A 27,239-nucleotide genomic window follows, 5' to 3' on the forward strand; every position below is an offset into this window, starting at 1 on the left:
AAGACACTGGAAGGACGGACCAACTCTGCATGCTGGGAGATGGACAGGTAGATCTAAGTCTTACCTATAGCTGCTTTCTATAATAATACAGCTCTCTGGAGTGTTTATATATTAAACACACACAAGTCCAACCCCAAAACCAGGTACTGGCAGGATGCAGCCCACAGGCTGTGGCCCACAGTCCACCTCTGCAGCATGAAGCAGCACCACTCAAAGTGGCTGGCTCTTTCCTGTGCTGTGGGGGGGGAAGGGGAACAGAAGGCTACTTGTACTGCCTCCCCACCCTGTCCCCACCCAGCAAAATCTATCAGCACCTATTGCTAGGGCTGGGGCCCGCACAGCACAATTTCTCTACTTCCTCTGGCTGGTTTCTGGCCAACAGGAGCTGAGATTTTGCTGCATGTGAAGCCCCCTCTGAGTGCTGAGAGCTACATTGAAAAGACACCCACTATGAGCAGTTTGGGGCTGCTGGAGAACACTGGTGGCTGGGAGCTGCTTAGGTAGGCACCTTCTGGCTACAGGCTACCTCTGACACTCCACCACTCCTCCACCTCAGACCCAGCACCCCCTCTAGCGCCCATCCCGCAGGCCAGAATCCTATTGTGAACCCAAACTTCCTCCCTATGCCCTGCCTCAGGTCATAACCCCCTCCTTCACCCAAATTCCCTCTTAGACCCGTCACCCTCTCCTGCACCTCTGTTCCCTTCCCTGAGCTCTCTTCCACACCCAATCTCCACCCCAGACCCCACAAACCCTCCATAGAAAAGTGAGACTCTTGACCACTTACCAAAATCTTGGAGTGTCCCCCCATCATAAATCATTGCCCACCCTATACCACTCATGCATTGTTACTTTTGAAGGCTGAACATCTGCAAGCAAGACTTTCTTCCCCCATCATCACTGCACTTCAAACTCTATGAATTTTGTGTGACCTTTTCAAATACTTAGAAATAGTAGATTGCTGAATTATGTTCTTCATATTATGTATTTAGTATTTCTTCCCTTTTTCTGTAACAGCGGTGGGACAAAGTTATTTGCACAGTTTCTGTATGTTTTATGCTTTATGCCATACAGACAACCTGCAAAATGAACATTAAACTGTCACCTCATGTGACAGTTTCGAAGAAAGTAAAATGTGCTATGATAAGTCAGTACAGTACAAATTGGGAACAACTTCATGTTTTTAATACTGTAAGTACACATGAAGGAGGTCATAGCTGTATTCCAAAGGGATGAAGGCATATATATAATAGGAGTGTATGTATGACTCAGAAAACGCGCAGGATACTAAATGAACTACCATTTACGTCCCCCTCACACATTTTTTGTAAATGTTTGCAATTAGTTTAATTCAGGGAAATCCTGTAATATTGTTTATATCTTTATCTGTCACTTTGTAAAGAAGCTGTACTTATTTTGAAGAAAAAACTTTTCTAAGAGCTCAGAATGTGAAAAGCATCTCCAAATAAATTATGCACTGAATTTTAAAATAAAGGATTTATCCAAATCAAAATAATTAAAATCAGAAGGCTCTCTGGAATTTCAGAACCAGTTTTACTCTAATAGCAATTAAAGAGAAGATTTAGAAGGAAATATCGAACAAGTGGTATATTGAGATACTATACCAAAGGTATTTGCAGATGCAGTCATTTGTGGATGCCAACACAGGATTACCATGCATTGTCACAGTAACTGTACACAAGATTAAATACAGACAACAGGATTGTTTTAATAATTTTGACTCTTCCCGTCAATGATGTCTTTGAATAATAAAACTCTATTGTTCTTGAATTCAGGAGTTATTCATGGTTATTACCTCCGTAGCCCCTTGTCTTCCTCCATCGAATAAACACAGCAATTGCCAACAGGACAACAATTGGAATAATGAGAAGAGTTGTAATAAGAATGATGGAAATTCCAGAGCTGGCCTGTTCGACCATATGATGTTTTTCCCACTTCTTTTGAGACTCTGTTGAAACAGGTTTGTTTTTCAGTCTGGCTTCTATGACTGCCTCTGCTTCTTTAAGAAGAAAATTGACATCGGTAGTTTTAACATTTCAAGAAACATGTTTTAAAAGAACACGCTAATGCAACGGTAACTTTCAGTAGGTAATAACAGGTACCATTACAACTATAAAAATGACATTCTCATGGGATTCTTATCTACTGCTGGTGTCATCCCAAGAGTCATGTGGTGGGAGGGGGAGCGGAGCAGGGTAGGTGAGGGGAGATACCACTTTCTGAAAGTCTGAGAAGCTGAGTGTTTGCTCTCACTACTACTTTATTATTTGGGGTTCTGAGGATGAAAATGGGACAACTGTCAGGGAGAGGTGCTCCTACAGAACTGCAACATTCCATTGATGGAGCAATCTTAAAGCAGTCTATTGCTACAACAAAGCTACACAGCATTACTTTCTCAGTAAAATATCCCCATGTGCTACCTGCACAGCCCTTTGTGCAAGTAACGGGGTATATTTTGTACTGCATTATCGAGAATGAAAAGCAAATGTATTTGTTATAGTCCTTGAAAGAAGAACCCCAGAACCGCTTGCACATTGTGAGATAATTGTGTTGTAGATAAAACACAACCACAACTTTAGTTTTGCTAGAATTGTGCCATATGAAATGATTCCACCTGTTCATTTCCTTCTTCTGACAGTGCGGTAAAGGAGGATGAATGGGAGAAGGACGTTGATGCTACTAGTAGACTATAGTTATCAAGAAGACACATGTGCCGTACTCAGACAGGTACAATTTCAGCTGTGAAGTATGGCGTGTGTACTGCTAGTGAATTTGTATAGCTGGTAATGTCTTGGATGCCTCCAATAACATATTCCTATACACAATGCAGTATTTTCTACTAGTGGTAGCCAAAGTGTGGCTGTGTAGTCAAGGAAAATCCAGAGAGCTCTATAATACAGACAAGAGTTCCCTTCATCTTTATATGGAGATATGGCACCTAATGATTACTAGATTCCAGCAGGAAATACTCCATTCTGAAATGAGCCACTGAAACTTCTTAGGGCTTGTCTTCACTGGGGCATTCGTGAGAGTCACCTACACTTCAGTTATCTCCTCTTGAGATAGCCTAAGCCAAGAGAGAGCACTTACTGTAGAACAGTCCAGCTGCACAGAGTGATTGGATTAGCAGCACTGAGTAACCAAGGCCTCTTGCTTTACTATCTGAAGAATCATCCTCACTCAGACTTCAACCCACAGTGCAACAGGCAAGCTGGCTTGAGTTTATAGCAGCAGGTCCCAGCATTTTTCCTGTATAAACCCATTTCCACATGTAGTGCTTTCTGCCACCCGAGACAGCACGGAGGACACCACTTTTAGTGCGAGATTTTTGGCAGCTCAGAGCCCAGTAACATGCCTAGATGACATCCACAGTAGGCATACCAATTGTTATGCTCATTGCTAAAAGCAGCTAGAAAGGCAATTGCTGAATCCTTAGCCCAACAGAGGTGGCGGGGGAGGGAAAGTGAGTGATAATGAGGAGTAAACATGACCCAGTGGCTTCTTCATGTGAGCTTTTGCTGAAGCATGCAGTTATGCAAAAAAGAAAGTCTAGCAATAGTTAATTCTTGTTATGTGAAATGCAGCTGGTTTACTCATAGAAAATTACCTCTACACGTAACTTCTGCTCAACTGTTTTTTTTTAAATGAACAAGCTACAGAATACTACAAGCGTGGGTGTATATATAACTAGGGAAAGAGGTCTGAGCTCAGTGGACCCTTGAATACTTAGTATACTTTGGTCATTTTGGGACACCTCTCAAGCTCCCCTGCAGACAGAAAGCTGGCCACTGAAAGTCTACTGATACCTATTCTAGACCCTGGGTAAATATTGAACTGGAGTTAATCGGGGGTTCTCTGAGGACTTGTGTCAGCACTGGAGACTAAATAAAGAAGAAGCTTTCAGTGAAAGCAACATTGTCTGCTTGCATCAGCTGTCTACTGTTTGGATGCACTGTGATGCCACTGATTTTCTTTCTGCCACCCCCTTGCAGAGAGTAAAGTTTCTCTGACATTTGCATTTGACAAAGCTCCAGGTAATATGCAGAGGAGGCTGCAGAGACACATTGGGCATGGGGGCAGACGTGCCTGACTGAAATGGAAAAGGCAGTCCAGCTGATTAGGGAAAGCAGTGATGAGGGGGAAAGGGGACAATTGCCACTGGGCCCACCGATAAATAAGGGCCCAGAGACCCAGGTGTCACCTCCTGATACCATGGAAACGGCAGCATGCAGAGCCCTGGGCCCTTTCCATTTCTGCCAGAGCGCCGTTTGGCATGTTTTATGCAGCACTAAGGGCCGGGCGATGCTGCATTGCAGGCGGTGCCGAGGTCTGGCTGCACCAGCTCTGCTGCTTCCATTGGTGCGGAACCAACCTCACCCCCCTCCACCACACACACCTTGCATGGGGTGCTTCTTTCCCCCCAACCCAGCTCCCCGAAATCTGTTCCATACCGCTCCATCCACACACACAACCACCCTTCAGGTTCACTCCCAGATTCCTTCCTTCCCTCCCTCTCCCCCAAGCCTGTGCATTGTTTCTGAGGGGTGAATGAAACTATGTATCATAGTTCAAATGAATTATTTAAAATCCTATATTATGGCTAGTAAGGATTGATCCCTATCATTATAGACATACTTGCTGACAGGCATTTTGAAATAAATTACCAAATTAATTGACACTGGCATGATTATAGTAACAGAGAGCACATGGTTTAAATCATGATGGGAACTTTCTGAGTCACTATAGGGGCTCGTCTGCACACTTGACTCAATCTAATTCTTGATCTTCCCCCCCACCCTCTGATTTGCTCACCTTGATTATCTTTTTCTGATTTGTCCTCCTTCCTTACTGTTTTTGGCTCTCTGTGTCTTAAATATTGAGTCTGTTCTGGTCTGGCTATGGTCTGAAGAAGTGGGTCTGTCCCACAAAAGCTCACCTAATAAACTATTTTGCTTGTCTTTAAAGTGCTACTTGACTGCTTTTTGTTTTGGCATGATTATAGTGTGGTGTTTTGAGAAACAGAACATGCACAATTTTAAAACTTTGTGCACGCAATTTTTAATTTTATCACAGATTTTTCCCTGGAGTAACATTGCTTGCTATTAATCTCTCAGGGGAAGCTAAAAATGGTTGGTTTTAACTTATGTATTCCTAAATTGTATAGCAGGTGGTTACTTGAAAGACAGCCTGTGAATCTATGTGATACTGCTGAAGTAATAAAAGAGAGGTGGCAGCTAGCAGGGTACCATTTCCAAGACAGCCTCCGTGCTGGTAATGTGCTTTTCACCCTCACCGGCCAGAGCCTGGATTTGTTGGACTTCCAGGCATACTGTATAGACAGTCTCCTTTTACAAATAAGTGTATAGTTGGTGATTTTGGTGAGTTTTGCATATTTCCACTTATGTCTAAGAAAAATAAGTACCAACATATTACAGTATAAGCTTGATTATCCAGCACCCGTGGGTAATGGGGGTTGCTGGATAATCAAATGTACTGATTGTTGGAATGGGCAGCTGGCTGTGCTCTACCAGCCCTGGCAGGTACTGCTTAATGGAGCATGCCAGTTATCCTGGTGCTGGATAACAGGTTTTACTGTACTACAGTCCGCTGAGATCCCTCAATAACCATAGGCCATTTTTCTTCAGGAAAAATTACCACTTCTTCTGTAAAAGGGACTTATACAACAGACTATTATTATTTTCAAATAGTTCCTCTTCATCTACCTTAAATTATCATCTTACCCCTTTCAAGCTTGTGCTGAACACATTCCTTTACCTGCCTATTTTAAGTCCCTATTTTCTCTTGATTCTTTTCTCTTTGAATTCATTTTCACCTTGCTATAAATTCTGAAAAAGGAGCAAAAGAAAGTAAATCTGGAAGAACAATTTTGAGCAAAATAAAATATTTTATAATATCATTAACAGTGTAACCAGCACTGTCAATGTGTTATGCAGCCTCTAAACAAAAAATAAAATAGAACCAACAGCTATTTCAGATAACCACCATCATCATCAACAGCCATGGGCTCAAGACCTGTTGGTGTCCCATGCCTCCATCACTATTGCCTTCCATATTTCCTTGTCTAGTGCACAGTGGCTTAGTTTAGTAGACTAGCTCCACCCCAATCTACTATGTCATCTACCCATTCTCTGTGGGGTCTTCCTCTCCTATTCCGACTGTCCATTATGCCAAATTCCAGGGGTCTTGATTTTTCATTCATCATTCAAATATGCTACTATATTTTTTCTGGCTAAGTGAGACAACTAAATACAACAGCTGCTTCTGCATCTAGTAGAACTAATGCAGATGCTGTTTTTTGGATAACGGAGCATTATGGAAAACAATACATTGGGTACATTTTATCACACAATATTTGCTAGTGAAGCTGAAGTATTTGAATCTGCCATAATATGGCCAAAATATTGGGTCCACCATGTCCCTCCCCATATCATCTCATTGCAGCTCTGAACTATAGAAAATAACTGCAAGAAATTTAACAATTGTCAGGTTAGTTAGCATATCTCCCCTGATATTTCCTGGCAAGAATGTCTGTAAAGCACAAAAAATACCTTTCAGTAAAACTTTGGCATGCCCATTCTCATAAGAAATCTGACTAACCTTTTATTTCCTGTACCTCGATACCAGCCTTTTTAACTGATCGATGTTCCATTTCTGTAACACAAAATTTCTCTTCAGGTCCAGGGACATTTTAAAAAGACTCTGGACATTCTTGCAATCTTTACCAAACACACAAACCCATAGTAAATATCACATTTTGTCTAGACTTCACCAAAGTGTGTCAAATAACTATCAGCAGCCTACGAAAGCAAGAGCATGATTGATAAAGGCAGTTTCCAGTAATGTCCGACACTTGTGCCACAAAGTGGTTTTGTGAGCATGCAAGAGCTCATCACAACTCATGATTAACATAGTTGGATTTAACTAGTTAAAAAATGGACATTACTAGATGAAAATCCTAAACCCTGGAGGAAGTGGTGCTAAGTAGGTAGTACTTTGTCACTAAGGGCTTCCTTCATTCAATACTCAGTATGGCTTTTGGGGCGGCTGGAGATGGAATGTTTCAGGAGAAATAAATAGCCAAGATTCACTTGGTATTCAAAATCCTATAGCACTTTGCACAAGAGTTGTGGTATTAAATCCATTGTCTTGGTAAAGTTCCAGTTTAGCAATTCCAATGTACTCCCCCGCCGCCCCCCCCGCCCCGCCAAAGTTATTGCTGCCATTCCAAGGACATTAGCCTTCACTTCCCGCCCAAAACTGTGGCAGCTGCTATATACTATGACACAGCCACCACATTCTACCTCAGAAAGGGCTGTATTTTACCCAGGGTGAAGTAATTCTATACACACCGTTTGCAATATGGTTTATGAAGCATTCCAGGACTTTTGTGGATTAAACTGCTTTACATAACATAAAGATAAATCATTAAACTGCGGAAGTGTTACCCTATCTGAAAAGACACATTCTGAAACATTTCACTAGTTCCAATTTCTTAACCACATTGAAGGGACCGAGGAGCAGAGTAATCAAGAGCTGATAGTATGCTAACATGGTCTTGCACGGGACGTTTAACAATGTTAAATAAATTAGCTGTAAATCCCATCTACTAGACTGATACCATTTGATTTTAACTAAGACCAGTTACTATAATTTTATACTTTTAAAATATAAGCAAAGTGCCTCGCTCCAAACCTCTTAGTTGTGTTGACTGAATTTGTAAGTTGTGTGTCTTTATAAACCTTAGCTGGTTCCACCTGCATGTGAATGCTGAGAACTGGTTCCTGTCTGGCATTACTCTTCAGAGGAAGAGACATAGCCAACCAGATCTATGGTCCGTCAACTCCAGTGCATTGTTACTCACAGTGGTTAGTTCTACATTTTTCAAAGGAAGGTTCATGAAATATAACTGACCACCATGGAACACCTGGCTTAGGTGGAAAGTATACAATCAGTAATGGCTTTTCATCATATCTAATACAATGGCACCTTATATTGTTATTCCTAGAAAATGCCTAATCTATCTTTCAGTTCTTCCACTTGATTCAGGTCATATTTGCCTCATCCCCACAAAGTCAAATTGAGTATAGAAAATTGGGAACTATTCTCAGTGAATGGAAATAGGTCTTGCAATTAAACTGGACTGATTTGCCAAAGCAATCTATTCCCATTGCAATTAAAAATGATTCAATTTCAGCTTCTGGCTTACTTCAGCCACTGAGAACTTCCTGTACAGCAACCTTTAAGTAAACAGAGGGCATTGCCAACAAATGATATATAAAAGTATTAGAAAAAAATAATCTTAAGTATTTGGTTCACTACATACAAATGATGCAACAAGAAAAATACTCACTGGGATACACAATTTCATATAACAGCAGCGAAGGGTCCTGTGGCACCTTATAGACTAACAGAAAAGTTTTGAGCATGAGCTTTCGTGAGCACAGACTCACTTCATCAGATGCTGGTCAGATCATCATCAGATGAAGTGAGTCTGTGCTCACGAAAGCTCATGCTCAAAACTTTTCTGTTAGTCTGTAAGGTGCCACAGGACCCTTTGTTGCTGTTACAGATCCAAACTAACACAGCTACCCCTCCGATACAATTTCATATGAATCTCTGTGACAAATCAGGTAGTTTGCCCAGGATTCATATCTGATATAGACCAGGAATTAATGTTACAAACAAATGGATAGAATTATCTAAGACCTGTCTCTTTAAAAGGACACAGTGTTCTAAGAAAGTGACATCTCTACATAAGACAAGTAACATGCCAATTTTCTGCAGACAGTTTTTTGCTAAAATGCTTATTTTAAGGAGTGAGATGTGAAGGTGAACACGAAAAAATAAAATGCAAATGTTTAGCTAAAGCAATGAATCCAATCCTTAACTGCTCAGAGGACAGAGAATGGATTGGAGATATCAGTAACTAAGAATGTGGTTTCAGGGAAACCTCTTTTAAAGAACAAGTCAAAACAAAGGCAACATACTTTCTGTGGGCATGAACTTCCATACTGTTTTGGCATGTGCATCTCCAACATACACAGTTTTGTCTTCTGAAGCAACAACATCATGTGGCATCTCAAAGCTCTGTTGAGATAAACAGCCATTAATCACTTCTGAATGACTACACAATGAATTAGAATTCTATCACAAACGAAAAAGACCTATTTAATCAAACATTTGAGATACAGAGCCAAACTATCTCTCATATAATGGGAGCTATAGCTGATGCTAGTGCCAGACCTTAAGAGGAGAGAAGCGACAGGAATTACATCTCTATCCACTATTTATTTCTTCCAGGGGCAGCAGTTGCCATGATTCATAGAGAACATAGCTGGACATTTTCTTCACACAGTCCATTTTTGTCAATATTTTGATTAAGCATTTACAGACTTGTATGATGGACATTAAGTACTACAGTAAGGTCTCAGAGGACGCGAAGGTTCCATTCCATGTACCCTCGCATGAACCCAGATTTCGCACAAGTTGGGGTCTGGCTTTTTCCCTGGCGGAACACATGTTCTGCAGCCAGGGAAGCAGCAGAAAGGTAAATCCTGGGGTGAGGGGGCAGTTGAGGAGGGTTAAGCCTGGCAGTGGGTTGCAGGGGAATGAAGGGTGGAGTTGAGCGCGGGTGGTGAGTTGGGCTGCTGGGGGGGCGGGCGGGGAGTTGAGCCGGAACCAGAGCCATGCCAGGGTGGTGAGTGGCAGGGGTGGTTGCACCAGAGCCACGGTGGGCAGATGGGCAGCTTGTGAGCTGGCGGGGGGGGAGGGTCACACTGGAGCCATGTGCTGGGGGGGGCGCATCGCGCTGGAGCTGCACGGGGCGGGCGAGCAGGCAGGCAGGCAGCTAGCTTGTGAGTCAGCAGGGGGGTTGCACCGGAGCCATGCGGGGCGGGCAGGCAGGCAGGCAGCTAGCTTGTGAGCTGGTGGGGGGGGGGTCACGCTGGACCTGCGTGGGGTGGGCGGGCAGCTAGCTTGTGAGCCAGCAGGGGGGTTACACCAGAGCTGCGTGGGGCGTCGGGGGTGGCTTGAACCAGAGGTGCTTGCAGGTGGTTTAAACTGGGCGAGGGGTTGGGGTCAGGGTCAGACGTGTAAGAGCGGGGTCGCACACTCTGAGTTTGCATACTCTGAGACCTTACTGTACATAGTTAAATTCAAAGCTAACTTGTTAATAGATATAGTAGATGGACAAAGGGGAGGGAAGTGGCAAACAGGTATTGCCAACACATGACTACATATATTTTGTGGAAATCTATGATGCATTAGAGTAGAAGTTTTTATGCATACACCTCCACATATTTATAGGAGCAACTGTCATTTTCTAGCTTTTGAGTGCTTGACTTTACAACCTTGATGATATTTTAACACAGGGTTGTTTTTTGGACATCGTGTGCATATACCTTGTTGCTACTGCAACTGCAAGCATCAACACAGAACTTCTTATCCTCCACCAGTTCTAGCAAGGTGTGTACCACGTGGTTTGTTACTTTCAAAGCAGAATAAAATTAGGACACTAAGGCTATGTCTAGACTAGGGAAAGTAAGACAATTGTAGATATGCATTTCTAGCTGCAACAACTGCACAGCTAGAATCAGTGTATCTGCAATTGACTTACCTGGCTGTCCTTACTGGAAGGTTGATGGGAATGTTTCTCTCCTCAATCTCCCTTACTCCTCGCATCTCACGAGGAGTCCAGGGGTCGGTGCCAACCCCTGATTGGTAGGGATGTGCGAAATTGACCTGATGTGCGAAATGAAATCCCAGAAGATTGACCCTCAGGTCAATCTTCCAGGGTAGTTTAGACATCACTGAGCCCAAAAGTATCAGCTTGTCTTCACTCCATCAGGTCTCAATATATATTTTCAAGTCAGTAACAGTCCCAATTCACATACACATTCTCAGCAGCATGGAAAATGCTACATCCCTTCATCTGCTCCCCCCCCAAAAATTTTTCGAGGATTAAGATGTAGGACTGAAGAACAATGAGAATTTATCCCATGTGTTTGGGACTAAGAATCATGAGGCTCCTACATGGTAATGCATTGCGATATCCACCATGTCATCAGACTTAGCTAATTGTGCCCGAATATTTTAAATAATTATTGCTGCATATTTTACATACCCATATATTATCAACTGGTGCAAACAACTGCATGCTTAACATTTGGAATAGGTGGATGAAGGGCTCCTATGTCCACACGCTGCCAAACAATCTGACTCCTAGCTTTGTGAAGATGTGTAATTTACTAGAACAAATTATTAATAAATTGTTGTATGTGTCAGGGAAGAAACTGTGCAAGACAAAGCAGGGGCAATATCAAGATATATGAAAGAGTTAATTCAAGTCCACAATGTAGCTTCAATAACTGGCTCTCCTAAAACTCACAGGTAGTGTTTGCTGCACGTGCTAGTCCTTTCCAAGTTTAAAAAAAAATGGAGGTGGGAGAAGAGAGGGAAGAGGATGAAACAGAGGGAAATAAAAATAATCAAAATGAACATATGCCCTTTAATCTGCAGAGAACTGTCTCTTCTGTTTGGCTTCACACATCAAATTAGTTTTTGGCCAGAATGCTATCCTTAGCGTCTGTAATCTAGTAAAACGAAGGATATCCATGAAAAGCAATAAAGTGCTGTGTGCTGAGTAAATTCTAAGGTAGAACTTGTGTTGTGCAGTTTAAAACTAATTTACTTAGGGGAAAATGGAAAACTAAATATTTTCTTTTTTCTGTTGACACTAATATTGCAGAATTTTCAGCAGCAAACCTGCTATGTGCTCTTCTGCCTACTAACAGTCCACTCAAGAGTCAATCCCACTCGGAGCTAAGACAGTTCTATGAATCTTGCATTCAGCAGCTATTGCCACAGGAGCAAGAATCCTTCAAAGATATTTTTAGAGACACAAATGCTGTTTGTTCCTGCCTTACATTCATTTTCCAGATATCTTTCACATTGTTCAAGATACAGAAGTTAACTGATCCCTTATTAGACAAATCTTCCCATAAGTGTAGGCATATCCTCTCTTTCACGCTTCAACTTTGATTAATTCTCTTTCTGGGTATATCTACATTATGAAATAGAGTTGAAGTCAGGAAAGTCATATTTGTAACACTTGATTTCATAAAAAAATCGAAGTTGAGTGTCTGCACCTGCCCACAAAGTCAAATTAATATGTCCTCACTAATCACCAAAGTTCAACTGTTGCGACAGTACATTGTGGGAACCTACCCATACTTCTTTAAGCCCCATTGCATTCTAGGCTTTTTTGCTGTTGCATTATGGGAAAAAAATAACCCACAAGTGGTTGTGGGAGTGTGATGTCATCTTCCCACACTGCATTGCCCTCAAAACAAATGGCCATTTTTCAGAAGTCTCTTTCCCAAATGAGAAAATTATGTTGATGTTTGAATCACCTGCATCATGGACCTTTTGACCAAATGTGACCTGATAGCACTCACCACCATCTTCCCAGACTGCATTGCCCTCATTCTTCTCCCTCTGAAGCCAAAAGGCCAATTTTCAGAAGGAAATGAGGTGAAGCGGGGAATCCCATAGGGCACTGGTGTCCAGTGATTAGCATCACTCAGAAGACAAAGAGAAGCAAAGACAGAGTGCCTTGCTTTCTAGTGGTTAGTCTTCCTTGCCCTGTTGAAAATCAGTGGTCCCCTGGGGAGAGAAAACCTTTCATTGGGCAGGGTAGCAGGTCAGTGAACTGTCAGTCCCACCTATTAGGTTGTCTCTTCTCCAGGTGTCTGTGCCATGCTAACAGAAATCTCAGTGGCCCCTTGAGAAATCTGTACGGGAGCCATAAAGATTGGAAAAGGTGCTCAGGCTACAATCACTCATGAGCATTTCAGGAAACCTGTAAATTTTCTTGCGGTCAGTGAGGCTGGGCAGCAAGTCAGGGAGCTGTTAATCCCACATATTGTGGCATCTGTTCTCCAGGTCTCTGTTTTTCCCCTGTGAGATGCAGCAAACAGGACATCACAGAGACTGTGTGTCTACTCCAAGCCACATGCTTTGGGAAGCAGAGGTGGGGTCAGGGAGGCGGAAAGAGCCCAAAATGCATTTTTGGCCAGGGCCAGCTTCCCAAACATCTGCAGCCATGCGGGAAGGGATGGCTTTGTGGTTTGAGCATTGAGCTGCTAAACCCAGGGCAAATAGATTTAAAAAAAATCTGTCAGGGATGGTGATAGGTCCTGCTGTGAGTGAAGGGGACTGGACTCAATGACCTCTCACTGTGCCTTCCAGTTCTATGAGATAGACATTAAATATCTCCAGTCTCCTGAATGGAGTGGAGAATGATGCAGAAGGAATAATGTGAATATTAACTAAACGTATAGGTACAGTTATCCTGTCAAATTATTAATAAATATAAGATCTCCCTCCCCCATGCCAAACTGTTTTAGGTTATTTGTCCCTCCCTGGGGAAAAGGATGCAGATGAGTGCTTTATCTGCTTTTATTTTAAGAACCTGAAAGAAGCTTTTGTCTGAAGAAATATTGATGCAGAGCTTAAATGGCTTTCATCCATCCATCTCCTGGGAAGAAGAATCACATTTTCAGCAATCCCCATTAAGTGTGTATGAACAGTTTGCAGATACAAGTAAGAAACTGCACTCAAAACTTCTTCCTGATTACCAACACTCCTTATACTATCAAAACATAAAAAAAGTCTCCTCAATCTTATAATAAAATAAGAATGGCCATACTGGGTCAGACTGAAGGTCCATCTAGCCCAGACTCCTGCCTTCCGACATTGGCCAATGCCAGGTGTCCCAGAGGAATAAACAGAACAGGTAGTCATCCCTCTCCTGTCACCAGTTCCCAGCCTCTGACAGAGGTTAGGGACACCATTCCTACCCATTCCTGGCTAATAGCCATTGATGGACCTATCTTCCATGAATCTATCTACCTCTTTTTAGAACCCCGTTAAAGTCCTGGTCTTCACAACACCCTCTGCCAAGGATTTCCTCAGGTTGACTGTGTGTTGTGTGCAAAAATACTAAACCAGCTACCTATTAATTTCATTTGGTGGTCTGTAGTTCTTGTGTTATGGAAACAAGTAAATAACTTCTCCTTATTTACTTTCTCAACACCACTATTGTTTTCATTGTTCTCCATCACATCCCCCTTAGTCTCCTAAGTTGAAAAGCCTCAGTCTTTTTAATCTCTACTCAAACAGCACCCATTCCAACCCCTATTCATTTTTGTTGCCCTTTCCTGAACTTTTTCCATTGCCAAGATAAGATCTTTCTCTTCCTGGAAACACTAGTATCACAAAAACTAAACAGCACAAATTACAGTGTAGCATGTTTCCAAACAGGCTTATGGAAAACCATGAATGTTGGTTTTATTCATAGAATTGTGTAAGTGTACGCACACAGAAATTTATAAACACTGAGAACAACAACATTTGGACTGCAAAGGGACATGAGATACACAATACTGGCAACTTCGGACACCTCTTTGATTTAGTGCAGGCCAGGAGAAGTTTCAGTCTATTTAAAAATCACTTCACTGAAAATTCTTCATTCCATAGTTCCATACTGGTCTTCCGCAAGGAAGATGTGTGGTCACACGATATACATTTATATACCCAGACAGGAGTATTATTACTGTTTTTATTAGTATATGACTACTGTATAACAATTAAGAACAACTTTGAATGTCTACATTTTCCCTAACCTAACTTGAAAGGCGTGACTCAGTGTGGACAAATCACCCATTTTCTTCTCTGAATGGCAACATCCAGATAGCAATTTAGAATGCCCAGTATCTACTGAAACTTGGACAGCTGCTGTATTGGAACATCATATGTTCTCGGGTTTCATCTAATCTACAGTATGCAAGGGACATTTTAGAATATATGAAAAAAATTATAATAAGTCCAATATAATTCAGTAGCCTCATACCCACGAAGCGTGATGATAAACATTAACGTTTGTAAGAAGTGTGAGGGAGCTAGACATCACTAACCAGTGTGCTAAATGTACCAGAATACAATGCAATACTGTACCTTTTGAACAGGGATGAACGTATCAATTATTTCTCCAGTGGAAAAATTCATCACAAACCCCTGCACTGGTGCTGTGTCTCCAGGATGTGGCATTCCATTAACTGCAAAGAGTAGACCACCTGTAACAACAAACACATATTCTTTAGTGACCTACAGACTAGCATCAATGAAAAATGTTGCCTCAAAGAGAGAGAATGAAAAGCATCCATGGAAGTACAAGAGCTCCAGATACACCGAAATGTTTATTTACACTGAACTGGGGATGGTTGGAAGCTGTGTAAACCAATTGGATGAACAGAAAAGTCCTTTTAGAGAGTTTATTTGCATGGCCCCAGATGCAGAATGAATAGAACAAAGGAAAAGGATTTTTTTTTAAAAAAAAAAAAAAAAAGCACACAAATTTCCTGGTAGTTCAAAATCAAACAAAAATGAGCTGGAGCTTTTCCCTGCAAAGATGCCATTTACAAGTATTTAAGGGATCAAAAGAGAGAAGTCCTGCTTTTTAAACTCCTTTTAGCCTTTTAAGTGTAATTTAAACTTAAAAACAAAAACAAAAACAAAAAAACCCTCTTTTGTCTCACCAATGGGCTGGTTTGGTCTGCAATATCACAGCAGAAGACACCAGAGTCAGGGTGCACGTGTGTGAGCATAAAATCATACAAATGGAAGGCAAAGCATCACCTCAACCTTCCTGACAGGTGTTTGTCTAACCTGCTCTTAAAAATCTCCAATTGTGGAGATTCCACAACTTCCCTAGGCAATTTATTCCAGTTGTTAACCGCCCTGACAGTAAGTTTTTTCTAATGTTGAACCTAAACATCTCTTGTTGTAATGTAAACACATTTCTCCTTGCCCTATCCTCAAAAGTTAAGGAGAATATTTTTTCACCTGCCTCTTAACAATCTTTTATATACTTGAAAATTGTTTTGTCCCTTCTCAGTCTTCTCTTTTCCATACTACACAAACCCAGTTCTCTCAGTCTCCCCTCCTAAGTCATGTTTTCTAACCCTGTAATAACTTTTATTACTCTCCTTTGGACTTTTTCCCAATTTGCCACATCTTTCCCGAAATGTGGTAACCAGAACTGGACACAATGCTCCAGATGAGGCCTAAACAGTGTAGAGTAGAGCAGAAGAATTACTTCTTGTGTCTTACTTACAACATTCCAATTAATACATCCCAAAATTATATTTGCTTTTTTTTCAGCACTGTCGACTCTTATTTAGCTTGTGATCCCACTATGACCCTCACATCCTTTCCTCCAATACTCCTTCCTCTAAGATGTCATTTCCTGTTTTGTATATGTGCAACTGATTGCACCTTCCTGTATGCAGTACTTTGTATTTGTCCTTATTGAATTTCATCCTATTAACTCCAGACCATTTGAATTCTAATCCTGGCCTCTAAAACACTTTCCAGCCTGGTATCATCGATGAGTTTACCAGCATATTATTTATACAAGGCCAGGGCAATGAGTGGACTGCAGGGTGGAGGTGGTTTGCTGGAGTTAGCTTTTGGTGCTTTATTTACCTGGATGTCCACAAGTACGGCTGCTTGCAGCTCCCATTGCCCATGGATTGCTGTTCCCAGCCAATGGGAGCTGCACGAAGCAGTATCTCAGCCTGTGCTGCTTCCTGCAGCTCCTATTGGCCAGGACTGGCAATCTACAGCCAACAAGAACTGCAAGTGGCTGAACCTGTGGACATGCAGGTAAATAAAGTGCCAATGGCCCACTAGGGGTAACCCTAGAGAACTGACTCCACTTATTGCTCACCTCTGCTCTATGCCATCATCTAAATAATTGTCAAAGATTTTGACTACAACCAGCACGAGAGCTGATCCCTGAAGAATCCCACTCACTATGCTCTTCCAGCTTGACTGTGAACCATTGGACAACCATTCACAGAGAGTAGTTATCAATCAATTATGCACCCATCTAACAGTGGCTCCATCTAGACTGTTTTCTCCTAATATGTTAATGAGAAGGTCAGGATGGACTAGAATCAAAAACTTTACTAAAGGCTAGATATACCACATCTATTTCTTCCCCATCCGCAAGGCCTGTTATCCTATCAAAGAAAGCTATGATATTGGTCTGACAAGATTTGTTCTTTACACATCCATGCTGTTGCTACTTATTTCATTATCTTCCACATGTTTGCCAATTGATTCCTTAATTATTTGCTCCATTACCTTTCCTAGGACAGAAGTTTAGCTGGCGGGTTTGCCCTTATTTACCTTTTTTACAGATAGGCACTAATTTGCCATTTTCCAGTCTTCTGGAATCAATCCCATCTTCCATGACTTTCCAAAGAGAATATGGCTCAGCTCCTTGAGTACTCGAGGATACACTTCATTATTTCCTGGTCTTTTGAAGACATCCATGTTTTCTAAGTAATTTTTAACTTGTTCTTTCCCTATTCTAGCTTCTGAACCTACCCCATTTTCGCTGACATTCACTATCGTAGGTGTCCAAACACTACCAACCTGATTCCTGTGTCCTAGATGGTAGGCAGGTCCGCGTGTGTGTGCCTTTGACTGAAGGGTCAGCTATTAAGAAATCTGAATTTGTTTTCAAGCTCTCTGCTGAGGGAGGGTTAAGAACTTAGGGTAACCCCACAGGGACACATCCCAAAGCATGTCTTGCTTGGTTCTCAAAGTGAGATTTTGCAATTGGGTGGTAGCAGCATATCACTCCCCACCAAGAAATCTGTGACCCTGGGGAGTTTTTAAGCAGAAGCCTTTCATGGCAAGGTACTTTTAAGTTCTTGCAGACCCCCACCTTCTGCACTCGGAGCATCAGAATGGTGATCAGCATCAACAGCATACATCTTAAAATGAGAAGAATATGAAAAAAAAGCCATTACCTGGAGTATATGAAACTGCAAATAATTCTCTTCCAAACAATTTGTGTTTTATTTCTCTTATGAATTCACCAGTTTCTGACTTAAAACACTGAATTCGTCCATTTTCCCTGTCAGCTACACACAGCTGACCAAACTCAGGTATCAGTGCTAAACTGTGAGGGATCTGGAACTGGCCAGGTTTGGCTTTGTCTACTGAAGTCTCTGCAAAAGAAAATATCAAACAAATTCACAATCTGAAATAACTACCTTTGGCTAGAAACTGTAGGCAGAAGATCACCAATTAGGAATTATATAGAAAGATACAGCCAAAAGAGAACCTGCTGCAGAAGGTTACAAAACAGAAGCTACAATGATTTGGGCATATTTGCAGAATGAATAATGAACGAAAAATCAAGACTCTGGCATTTGGCATAATGGACTGCTCGAACAGGAGAGGCAGACCCCATAGAGAATGGATAGACGATATAGTAGATTGGTTCGGAGGCAGTCTACAGAAACTAAGCCACTCTGCACTGGACAGGGAAAGATGGAAGGAAATAGTGAGAGAAGCATCAGAAACCAATGGGCACTGACCCCACGGTTATTGATGATGATGAGAAACAGTAGTATTCTAAATCATGCAATGTAACTGGGGTGGGGTGGGTGAATACACATGATTCTCATATTCACAAAAATTTTAACATTAATAAAGTAAATGGAATTACTATCAATTTACACCACTATAAATGAAGGAAATATCAGGCATACATGTTTGTACCAAAGTTACCTATTTCACTATAAATCTTGTACAAAGAACAAAATTCCGTACCTAATATCTTGAGTTAACCAGATTCAGTTATTTACAAGATTTCAAATGACTATGTCAAAGCTTAATTAGACCACACCTCACAATGTTAAGTTCTTATTCAAGCCATTAAAAAAAAAGTTAAAAAATGAACTTGCCAGTGAGCAGAACTAAGTATGATGGCCTTCAAAAGACAACAAGGCACTGATGTTTAATCAGGGATCATGAGCATTACTGTAACATAATTAAGGGATCTATACTATTATAAAATGAGAGGGGTCCATCAGTCTGTCTCACCCTGGACAGGTCTCCACGGCTGAAGCTGCCAGCAGAGCTCTGTCCCCTTGCTGGCTCCCAGCCCCAGGGTTACTGGGTTTCCCCTGGACGTGGCTGAAGCTGCCAGTCTTTCTCTGGCCTGCTCCCCACCACTGGAGCCACCAGCAGGGCTCTGTGCCCTGGTCAGCTTCCAAATCCATGGCTTCTAGGGTTTCCCTGGTATGACTGGGTCCCTGGGGCTAGGGCTGCTGGGCTTCCTCTGGCCCCAGCCAGATCCCTGGGGCTGGAGCTGCCAGTGAGCTCCTGTCTTGGTAATTGCCACAAAGGGGTGGGCCCTGCTAGTAATCACAATACCCAATCTTACATATGCTACATTTAACAGTTTATGATCACAGCTCTCTCAGTAGTTGGTTAAACATCAGGAGCCTTAATCAGTACCTTCTCCCCACTCCATGATGAACATTCCTTTTGGTGAGAACACAACAATTCGACTGTTACAGTAGCCATCAGACACATAAATTTTGCCTGTGACAGGATCCACGGCCACATCGGTTGGTTGACAGAAATGATATTTGTCACTGCCTGGTTGCAAAGACCTTCCCAGGATCAGTGAAGGTTCTTTATCATGTGTTCCTAATTTGAATACCTTTTGTAGGCAATGGAAAAAAAGAGATTTCAAGTTACACAGAGTGAAGCATCATAGGTAGCCCAGTATAATAATGATGGTTTCGGGAAATATATATAAATTTGCTCTATACAAAGGACATTTTTACACACACATTTATTTTATTAGGATTATTATATACATATTGCTCCAGTGAAGTAATCCATCATTAAAATGTAACGGTGTTGATTCTGGAAAAAAAATCTGCATAAAATATAAATCACCACCAATTTCAGACAATGAATTAGGACCAAACATTAAATGCTCTGCTTCCATCAGGACGGGGGACTCGATGTGATGATCTCTTGAGGTCCCTTACAGTTCCAATATTCTGTGATTCTGCCAAGTTATTCTGCTATAAGTAGTCCACTCAATTTCTCCATTTGGCAAGCTTTTAGTGCGTATCTTAACAACTAGAGCTTAATAATTTTATCAAGAATTTAGCACAATAAACAAACTGATTCAACTAGAAACAATGAGATACATACAATCCTCTAGAAAATCATTACACATACCTGATGGAGAGCTACATCAGTGACCCAGTAGTTATCATCTTTATCTATACTCAAGCCATGTGGTAAATAAAATCTGCAAACACAAATTTAAAAGAACTGTGTATAAAAAAAAAAGAAAGTGATGTGGTAGATACTTTTATGACACATGACTGGTCTATTATCTGTGTTAGGGTCTAATTTTCTTCCCAGAGGATTCAAGATTTTGCTCATCATCTACAAAGCCCTATGCTCCTAGTCCTACCTAAGAAACTGCTACGCCCCACTGCTGCAGGCAGCTGAAATGCTCTTGTCAGCATACTGGGTTAAAGTCACATGCAGCTGGACTTTCTTGGTAAAGGGTTCTCAGCCCTGATCCTCAGATTCAAGCTCTCTTGCCAACCAGGGCAATGCCAGACATGTCTGCGCTACCCGAATTTTTGTTCATTTGAGTTTTTTGAAGAGCAGATAAAGGATATTGATGGTTAGGGAGTGGAGGGTAGCAATGGCACAGTGCTGCCAGTTGTTGGTTACGGTGGCTGATTTTTTTAAATTTATAGTTTATCAATGAACCCAAAAGTGAAAGAAATGAAACATGACAAAAGACCCTGACTAAACAAATAAGTATAAAACTCCTCAGGATGAAAAGTAATGTGCAAAAATATAGAAGCTTTATTAATAAAAGTAAATATAACTTACAGATTTTTGCCTGTGGAATCAAGTACTTCTGCATTATTTGGGTCTATTACAAGAATTGTGTTCTGTTCAATCGGTCCAAGTCCTCTTTGTTGGTAAACAAAGCTACTGTCAAATGAGCTAAACAGGCATATTGAAATACAAAGGGAGCGTGTTAGAATTTTCCAGTCACAAGAAAGCTACACGATTTATAGCAGAATTCATAGTCCAGTAATGGCAAACACTTAAATTTTGTGGGTTCTGTGTATCTTTTTTATATGCCTGAATTATCACTGAAGCCTATTATATAATTTTGGATGATAGTTCTTCTCACAGATGCCATACCCAGTGACAGTGAATGCATGTCATCTAAAGGAGCAAGCACATCCAAGACAATCCTATATTTTCAATCAGTGTTAAGGTTAATTTCAACCTCACTTATTTTCTTTGCAGTGTCACAGAACAATTTTGTTGTTTCCTGCCTATCAGGCTATGTCTACATTACAGCATAAAGTCAATTTTAAGGCACTTAAGCTCAATCTTTCAATGAGACTGTCTTCACTAAAAATACCAGTAGGTAGATTTTAATGGGCGCTAAGGTCGACTTTCTCCCCTCGACCTTCCGATGCAACGTAACACCAAGTTTACAAAGGTTTAATTTAAAAGGCTGGGTTAATGCTAGTGTGGAAACAACATTATTTTAAACCGATTTTATTGGCTTCCAGAGGTATCCCACAATGCCCAGAATGTGTACCTTCTGTCCGCTTTGACCTCCCCCGCACTCCAGGTGCGCAGGAAGCAGGAAACATGAAGCCTGGCAATTTGAATTAATTTCTATATGATTAGTGTGGCGATTGCATCTAGCCATGAAAGAGAGCCCCAGCATGGAGCCAGGATCTCATTTCAGCTGACGGCCCAGCTCCCACCCCACCACACCATGTGGCGGCTTGGCTGTGGGGACCAGACGGCAGCACATCAGACAGCGGCATGTCCTGCCCCATGTGGGTTGAATATTTCTTCCCTCCACAGGATGTAGCAGGTAAGACTGAGAAACTTCTTTTCTGCACTTCACAGTTGAGCACAGCAGCCTGCTCCCCACACTGCCAGGCATCATGCGGTTGGTGGTCTAGCACCCACCAGACCATGTGGCTGGCCTCTCCCCCCAGGCACCATGCTGCCCCTCCCCCTGACCACGTGGCAGCTGGGCTGTTGGTGTTGTGCTTGCAGACAGCAGCATGTCCTGCCCTGTGTGGAGGGAAGGCTTCCTCCCTGCACAGGATTTAGCAAGAGAGGCCAAGAAACTTCTTTTCTGCGCTTCACATTTGTACAGAGCAGCCTCCCCTCCTGCACAGGTGCCATGCAGCAGGTGGGCTAAGCCCTGCCCCACCATACCATGTGGCTAGTTCCCATCCTCCCCAAAGTACCACATGCCAGCTGTACATTGTGGCGCACGCTTTCAAACAGCAGCATGTCCTGGCTGCACAGGGTGAAGGATTCTGTGCTTCACGTTTCCAGGGGCTCACCAAGTGCCAGGTTGCTGACTCCCTGGTGGCAAATATTTGCAGGGGTTTGCCATGTCTAGTCACCCAAAGACTGAACCATGCCAACTGGTCCCTGAGCCAGTTTTGGTGGCGGGGGGTGGGGCGGGGGAGCTGGCCTGCCCCCAACAGCAGCTATTTTTGCAACACCTACGCACACAACTGATTGAAAAATGTCATCAGGTTACCATGGGGGGACAGTGCTGGTCCCACAGAAGGCAGCTTGCATTTTTGGGGCTGGCCCCCTGCCTAGGCACCCACAGACCAAACCACATCAACTAGTCCCTCAGCTGCCCCCTACCAGCTGAGTTTTTTGGGGGGCTGTCCCTTGGCCCCTGCTCTACTACTCTTCCTTCCCAAAATGCGTAGCTCAGGGGAGCCACAGTCTCAGCAGTGGCCTGTTTGCTGTATTTTCACCAGGGGAAAAGTAGCTGAGTGACCTGTTGACATGGCACAGTCAGCTGTGTGCACCCTTCTTTTAAAAAGTCACTGTTTTTCTTTCTTTCCTTCTTTCCTGCTTTGCTTGAGAATTATGCAAAGTCTTTCCCAAGTTGCATGGGCATCATGGGTACATGGCACAGTCAGTGGGGCACTCCCGAAGGTTATTTTTAAAAGTCAGTGTTTTTCTTTCCCCTGGAATTAGCTGAGTGGCCTGTTGACACGGCACGATCAGCTGGGTGCTTCCACAGCTCTTTTGCTAGTCACATGGAGCCAGTTTGTTTCATTTGGGCATCCTGGGTATATGATACAGTCAGCTGGGTGGTCCCATTGCTAATTTGGGTGCTTTACCTTTTGATTTCCTCCCTACTTTTCCTTCATTCCCAAGTCACATGGGCATCATGGGGGAGATTAGTTGAGCGACCTGTTGACATGGCATGGTCAACTGAGTGCTCAAAGCACATTTGTGAAGGGTGCTTCTACCTCTGAAGCCCACCTGTTTGATGGTTTTCCCCTTGCGATTTCCTACTTTCCTTTATTTTGTGACTAATATGAAATCTTTCCCCAGTCACACAGATACAGTTTCTTCCACTGTTTGGTGCTCTGTCACCAGGGTAAAACTAGTTGAGCAACCCACTGATATGATAAACAGCTGACAGCTGGGTGTTTGCTATGGTTCAGTCAACTGGGTGCTCCCACAGCACATTTGCTAAGGGTGTTTCACCTTCTGATGCCCACCCGTTTGGTCTTCTTTCCCCTAGGATTTCCTACTTTTCCTCCTCTCCTTATGAAAAATGGGGAATGAGAGTGATGCTGTTTGGGAAGGTGACATCATACACCCACAACTGCTTTGGGGGTATTTTTCTCCCAGAATGCACCGGCAAAAACCCAGAATGCAATGGGCCTGAAGGAACTGTGGGAAAGGTGCCCACAATGAACTCCTGCCACAGTCGAACCTTGGTGATTTAGTGGGGATGTACAAAGTCACCTTTGTGAGCTGGTGCAGACACTCAACTTTGACTTCATAAAAATCTAGTATTACAAAATCCACTTTAATAAAAATCGACTTTATTTCTTAGTGTAGATGTAGCCTTAGTGTATGCACTTCTGTCCATAAACTGATTTCAATAAATACTCTGCATTCAAAGAAGCTAAGCACTTATGTGTATGTAAGTGGAATTCTTCACATCAAAAATTTCATGTATTTAGGTGTAGAAAATGTAATTGATTTTTTGACTAAAATGTTCAACACACAACATACTTAAATTATTCCTTTTTCTTAGTCCCTAACAACCTCAAGCCAACAGTGATCAATACATTTTGATGAGCAGAGAGGTACTTTATTTATGGAGCTTCAGACATGGCCGTGAATAAAACTATTAATACTATATACTTTACAGCATGAGTATTGTAAATATTTAATGTTATGGTGAAGTTATCAGTCTAGAGTTTTCTACCTGGGAACACGATAAACTACTCAGACATGTCTCACATCCATTGATTAGTTGAATTGTTTATTGCATTTATGCATAAACCACAATTAGAAAATCTTTAGGGTTATATTCCCTGGTCATTAAAATTTACATCAGACTATCACCTAACACTACTTGTTATATCATCATCTATATTTTATTTTTTTGGAAAATACCAATAAATTTCATTTTCTTATGAATGATGAGTAGCAGGAGGGCAGTTTCTCAAACACTACTCTTTTCTTTTACCCTAAACTTAGGAGCTAAAACCCTTTATACAGATCTAGGGCAAACACTATTCAGTCACTCATCAAGATACAGGAAAATGAATGGCAAATACCTGAGCTGGATTTAAGCAGCAGATCTGAAGAAGTGGGTCTGCCCCACAAAAGCTCATCACCTAATAAATTATTTTATTAGGTCTTTAAGGTGCTACATGACCACTTATTTGTTTTACTTAACACTGGGGGAGGGGGCATTATCAATGCTGTCTCCTATTCTCTCTTGACAGGTCCAGAACAATGTTCAGAATTCCCACCATACAATCTAAATTCAGAGTACATCTACCTTGGTCCAGGCCCACTGACAGCAATTCTGGGGCTACACCTGTACTGCTGGCATGTTCCCTCTTCCTTTTTTTTTTTTTTTTTTTATTCAGGTGAGCAATACTTTGTGTGATGTGCATGGAAGGATGTGCAGATGTGCACAACTAGTAAAAACAAATAACCTAGACATAATATATATATTTTAAAAAACTTATCATGGGGATTATTACTCCAGTTGGGACAGATCACGCATTTTAGAACTCATTTCTTAAAGAACTAAACTTAAGTGTAAGATGAATAACTATTATTAGGTCTAAAATCAAACCCTCCCTGTGTTCCTGGGATTGTGCTCCACCAGGTTCACAACCCCGGTGCTCCATTGGAGATGGCCTTGTTCAACACAGCCCACCACTGTGACCAGGGCCACTGACAGGAATTCAGGGCCCCTGTGCAGCACAATCAATGGCCTCCCTGTCCCTCTCCCTCAGACAGAGCCACAATCCACTCCCCCACCCAGGGAAACCCAAAGCACCAGCCTCAATCTGTGGACCCCCTTGTCAGCCACAACCCCATCCCTCACCCGCCCGGAGGTGCCTCTCCCTCTCCATCTGCCACCACAATCACCCCTGCACTGTTTTCCCCTCAACAGTCCTGCACTCATCTCAGCTCCTTCCTGTCTCTGACCCCCAGAAACCTCCTGCCCAGCTCTGTCCCAATGTTCCGGGGCCCAGCTTGGTCCCTTCCCCTCTCTGCCCCGCCCAGCCCACCCTTTCCCTCCAGTGGTCCTGTGCCCCACCCACATCTCCTTTTTCCCAGCCATCCCTTCTCCCCACCACTCCACTCTTTTCCCTACTAGCTCGCTCAGCCCCTGCTCCCTGCAGTCCTGAGCCCAGCTCTGCCACAGAGCTTAACTCCCTCTCTCTCTTTCCAGCCTGCCTCTGCTCCTCAACTCCTACGATTACAACCCTCCTACCCTGCAGCTCCACTGATCCCAGCAGGTTGCTCCAGCAGTGCTATTTAAAAGGCAGGGCTACAGCAGCAGTGGTGGCAGCCCCAGGCCCCCCGAACTCCACCAGGCTTGGATGCAATTGCTCCCTTTGCCCCGCCTCTGTTGACAGGCCTGTCTGGGCCCACCCTAGGACTCCGCTTACCTCTGCATTCCCTCTCTCTCCTACATCAGTGGGGCAGAGGATCCTAAGAAAGGACCTAGTCCCCACAGACTTCAACTCTCCCTGTTTACCCTGTGCTTTGGGAGGAGCAGTGCAATACTAGGTCGCCCTTGTTTCTGGGAGCTGTTCCTTTTGATTCTGCTCTGCACTAGACATAGCTGGCATCAGCAATTAGCATTGCTGCATCACTGTCACATTGTCTGGGAACTAGTTCCTGCCTAATCCATTTGTTGAACCGTCAGCCAGGTGTTAAGATGCTGCACATGACAAATGAACTTTGCTGCCCTTAGATAAAGCCTGGGCCTAAAATATCACAGCATACATCCTTCTGTGTGACCAGGAACCCACTCAGGGTTGACTTTCTTTTGTTTAAATTATTGGTGGGGGAACAGCTATATGGACCAGACAGACTAAAATCAAACCCATGAGGCAGGACACTTAATATCACACGAGTAAACTCTTTGTTTACTCTCAACAGAATGATTTTACTGGCAAGCATTCTGATCTCGGATCAGAACACATTTGGAAACAACAAGAAGTCCTGTGGCGTCTTATAGACTAACAGATATTTTGGAGCATAAGCGGGTCTTTGCCCATGAAAGCTGATGCTCTGAAATATCCATTAGTCTATAAAGTGCCACAGGACTTCTTGTTGTTTTTGAAGATATAGACTAACTTGGCTACCTTTCTAATACATTTGGAGTTTTCCATATTAGTTTGCTGGTCCCAATTCCACTCTTTGTGTATTTTCATAATTATAATTGCATCTCCTTTGTGAGCAATGGTGCTGGTTTAAAAAAAAAATCCCTACTCCTGGGAAGTGCTAAAGACTTGACTATGTGTCAAGTTTGGGATAAAAGAGTATACAGCTACTCCCACACACTGATCACATGAAATTGGGTGGCAGTGGGGGGAGCAATGTCCGAGGTTGGCAGGGGGGCTGGTGGAGGGGGGAGTGGGGTCAGGAACTGATGCAAAATGTAGGGGGCAGTTAGCTTTGTAGCAATGACTCACCCCCTGAGAGCATAAGGGTGGACAACTTTAAAGATGCAAGCCCCAGTGTTGGAAACCCTTCTCTACAGATAGCAGGGGAGCACATATCCTCCCCTCGAGGTATGATTATTCATTACTCCCCTGCTGCAGGTATTGTGCTAGTTGCTGTTTTTTGAGGGGGTCAAGGGGAGGAGAAAGGCAAACATAACACTGACAGACCCAGATTGCTGGGACCAGTGATTGAACCTGCGATCATAGGGGCTAAAGCCC

At 42.6% G+C, this 27,239-nt stretch overlaps 1 protein-coding gene across 8 annotated transcripts in view; it reads right to left on the reverse strand.

The window, feature by feature from the left end:
• PAM (peptidylglycine alpha-amidating monooxygenase) overlaps positions 1-27,239 on the reverse strand; it is a 273,477-nt gene that overhangs the window by 2,579 nt on the left and 243,659 nt on the right. For 3 of the 8 annotated variants that reach the window (XM_074995277.1, XM_074995271.1, XM_074995272.1), the window contains 8 exons: positions 20,839-20,955; positions 20,164-20,236; positions 19,423-19,630; positions 17,925-18,125; positions 15,058-15,176; positions 9,030-9,129; positions 6,640-6,693; positions 1,817-2,020 (listed from right to left, as the gene is read on the reverse strand). In XM_074995277.1, coding sequence (XP_074851378.1) covers positions 1,817-2,020; positions 6,640-6,693; positions 9,030-9,129; positions 15,058-15,176; positions 17,925-18,125; positions 19,423-19,630; positions 20,164-20,236; positions 20,839-20,955 — 1,076 coding nt within the window. The remainder of the gene's footprint in view (positions 1-1,816; positions 2,021-6,639; positions 6,694-9,029; positions 9,130-15,057; positions 15,177-17,924; positions 18,126-19,422; positions 19,631-20,163; positions 20,237-20,838; positions 20,956-27,239) is intronic. The other 5 variants (XM_074995278.1, XM_074995273.1, XM_074995279.1 and 2 more) reach the window with 3 other exon arrangements.

Source organism: Carettochelys insculpta, chromosome 5, assembly GCF_033958435.1.
Source record: "Carettochelys insculpta isolate YL-2023 chromosome 5, ASM3395843v1, whole genome shotgun sequence".
Classification (NCBI taxonomy): Eukaryota; Metazoa; Chordata; order Testudines; family Carettochelyidae; genus Carettochelys; species Carettochelys insculpta.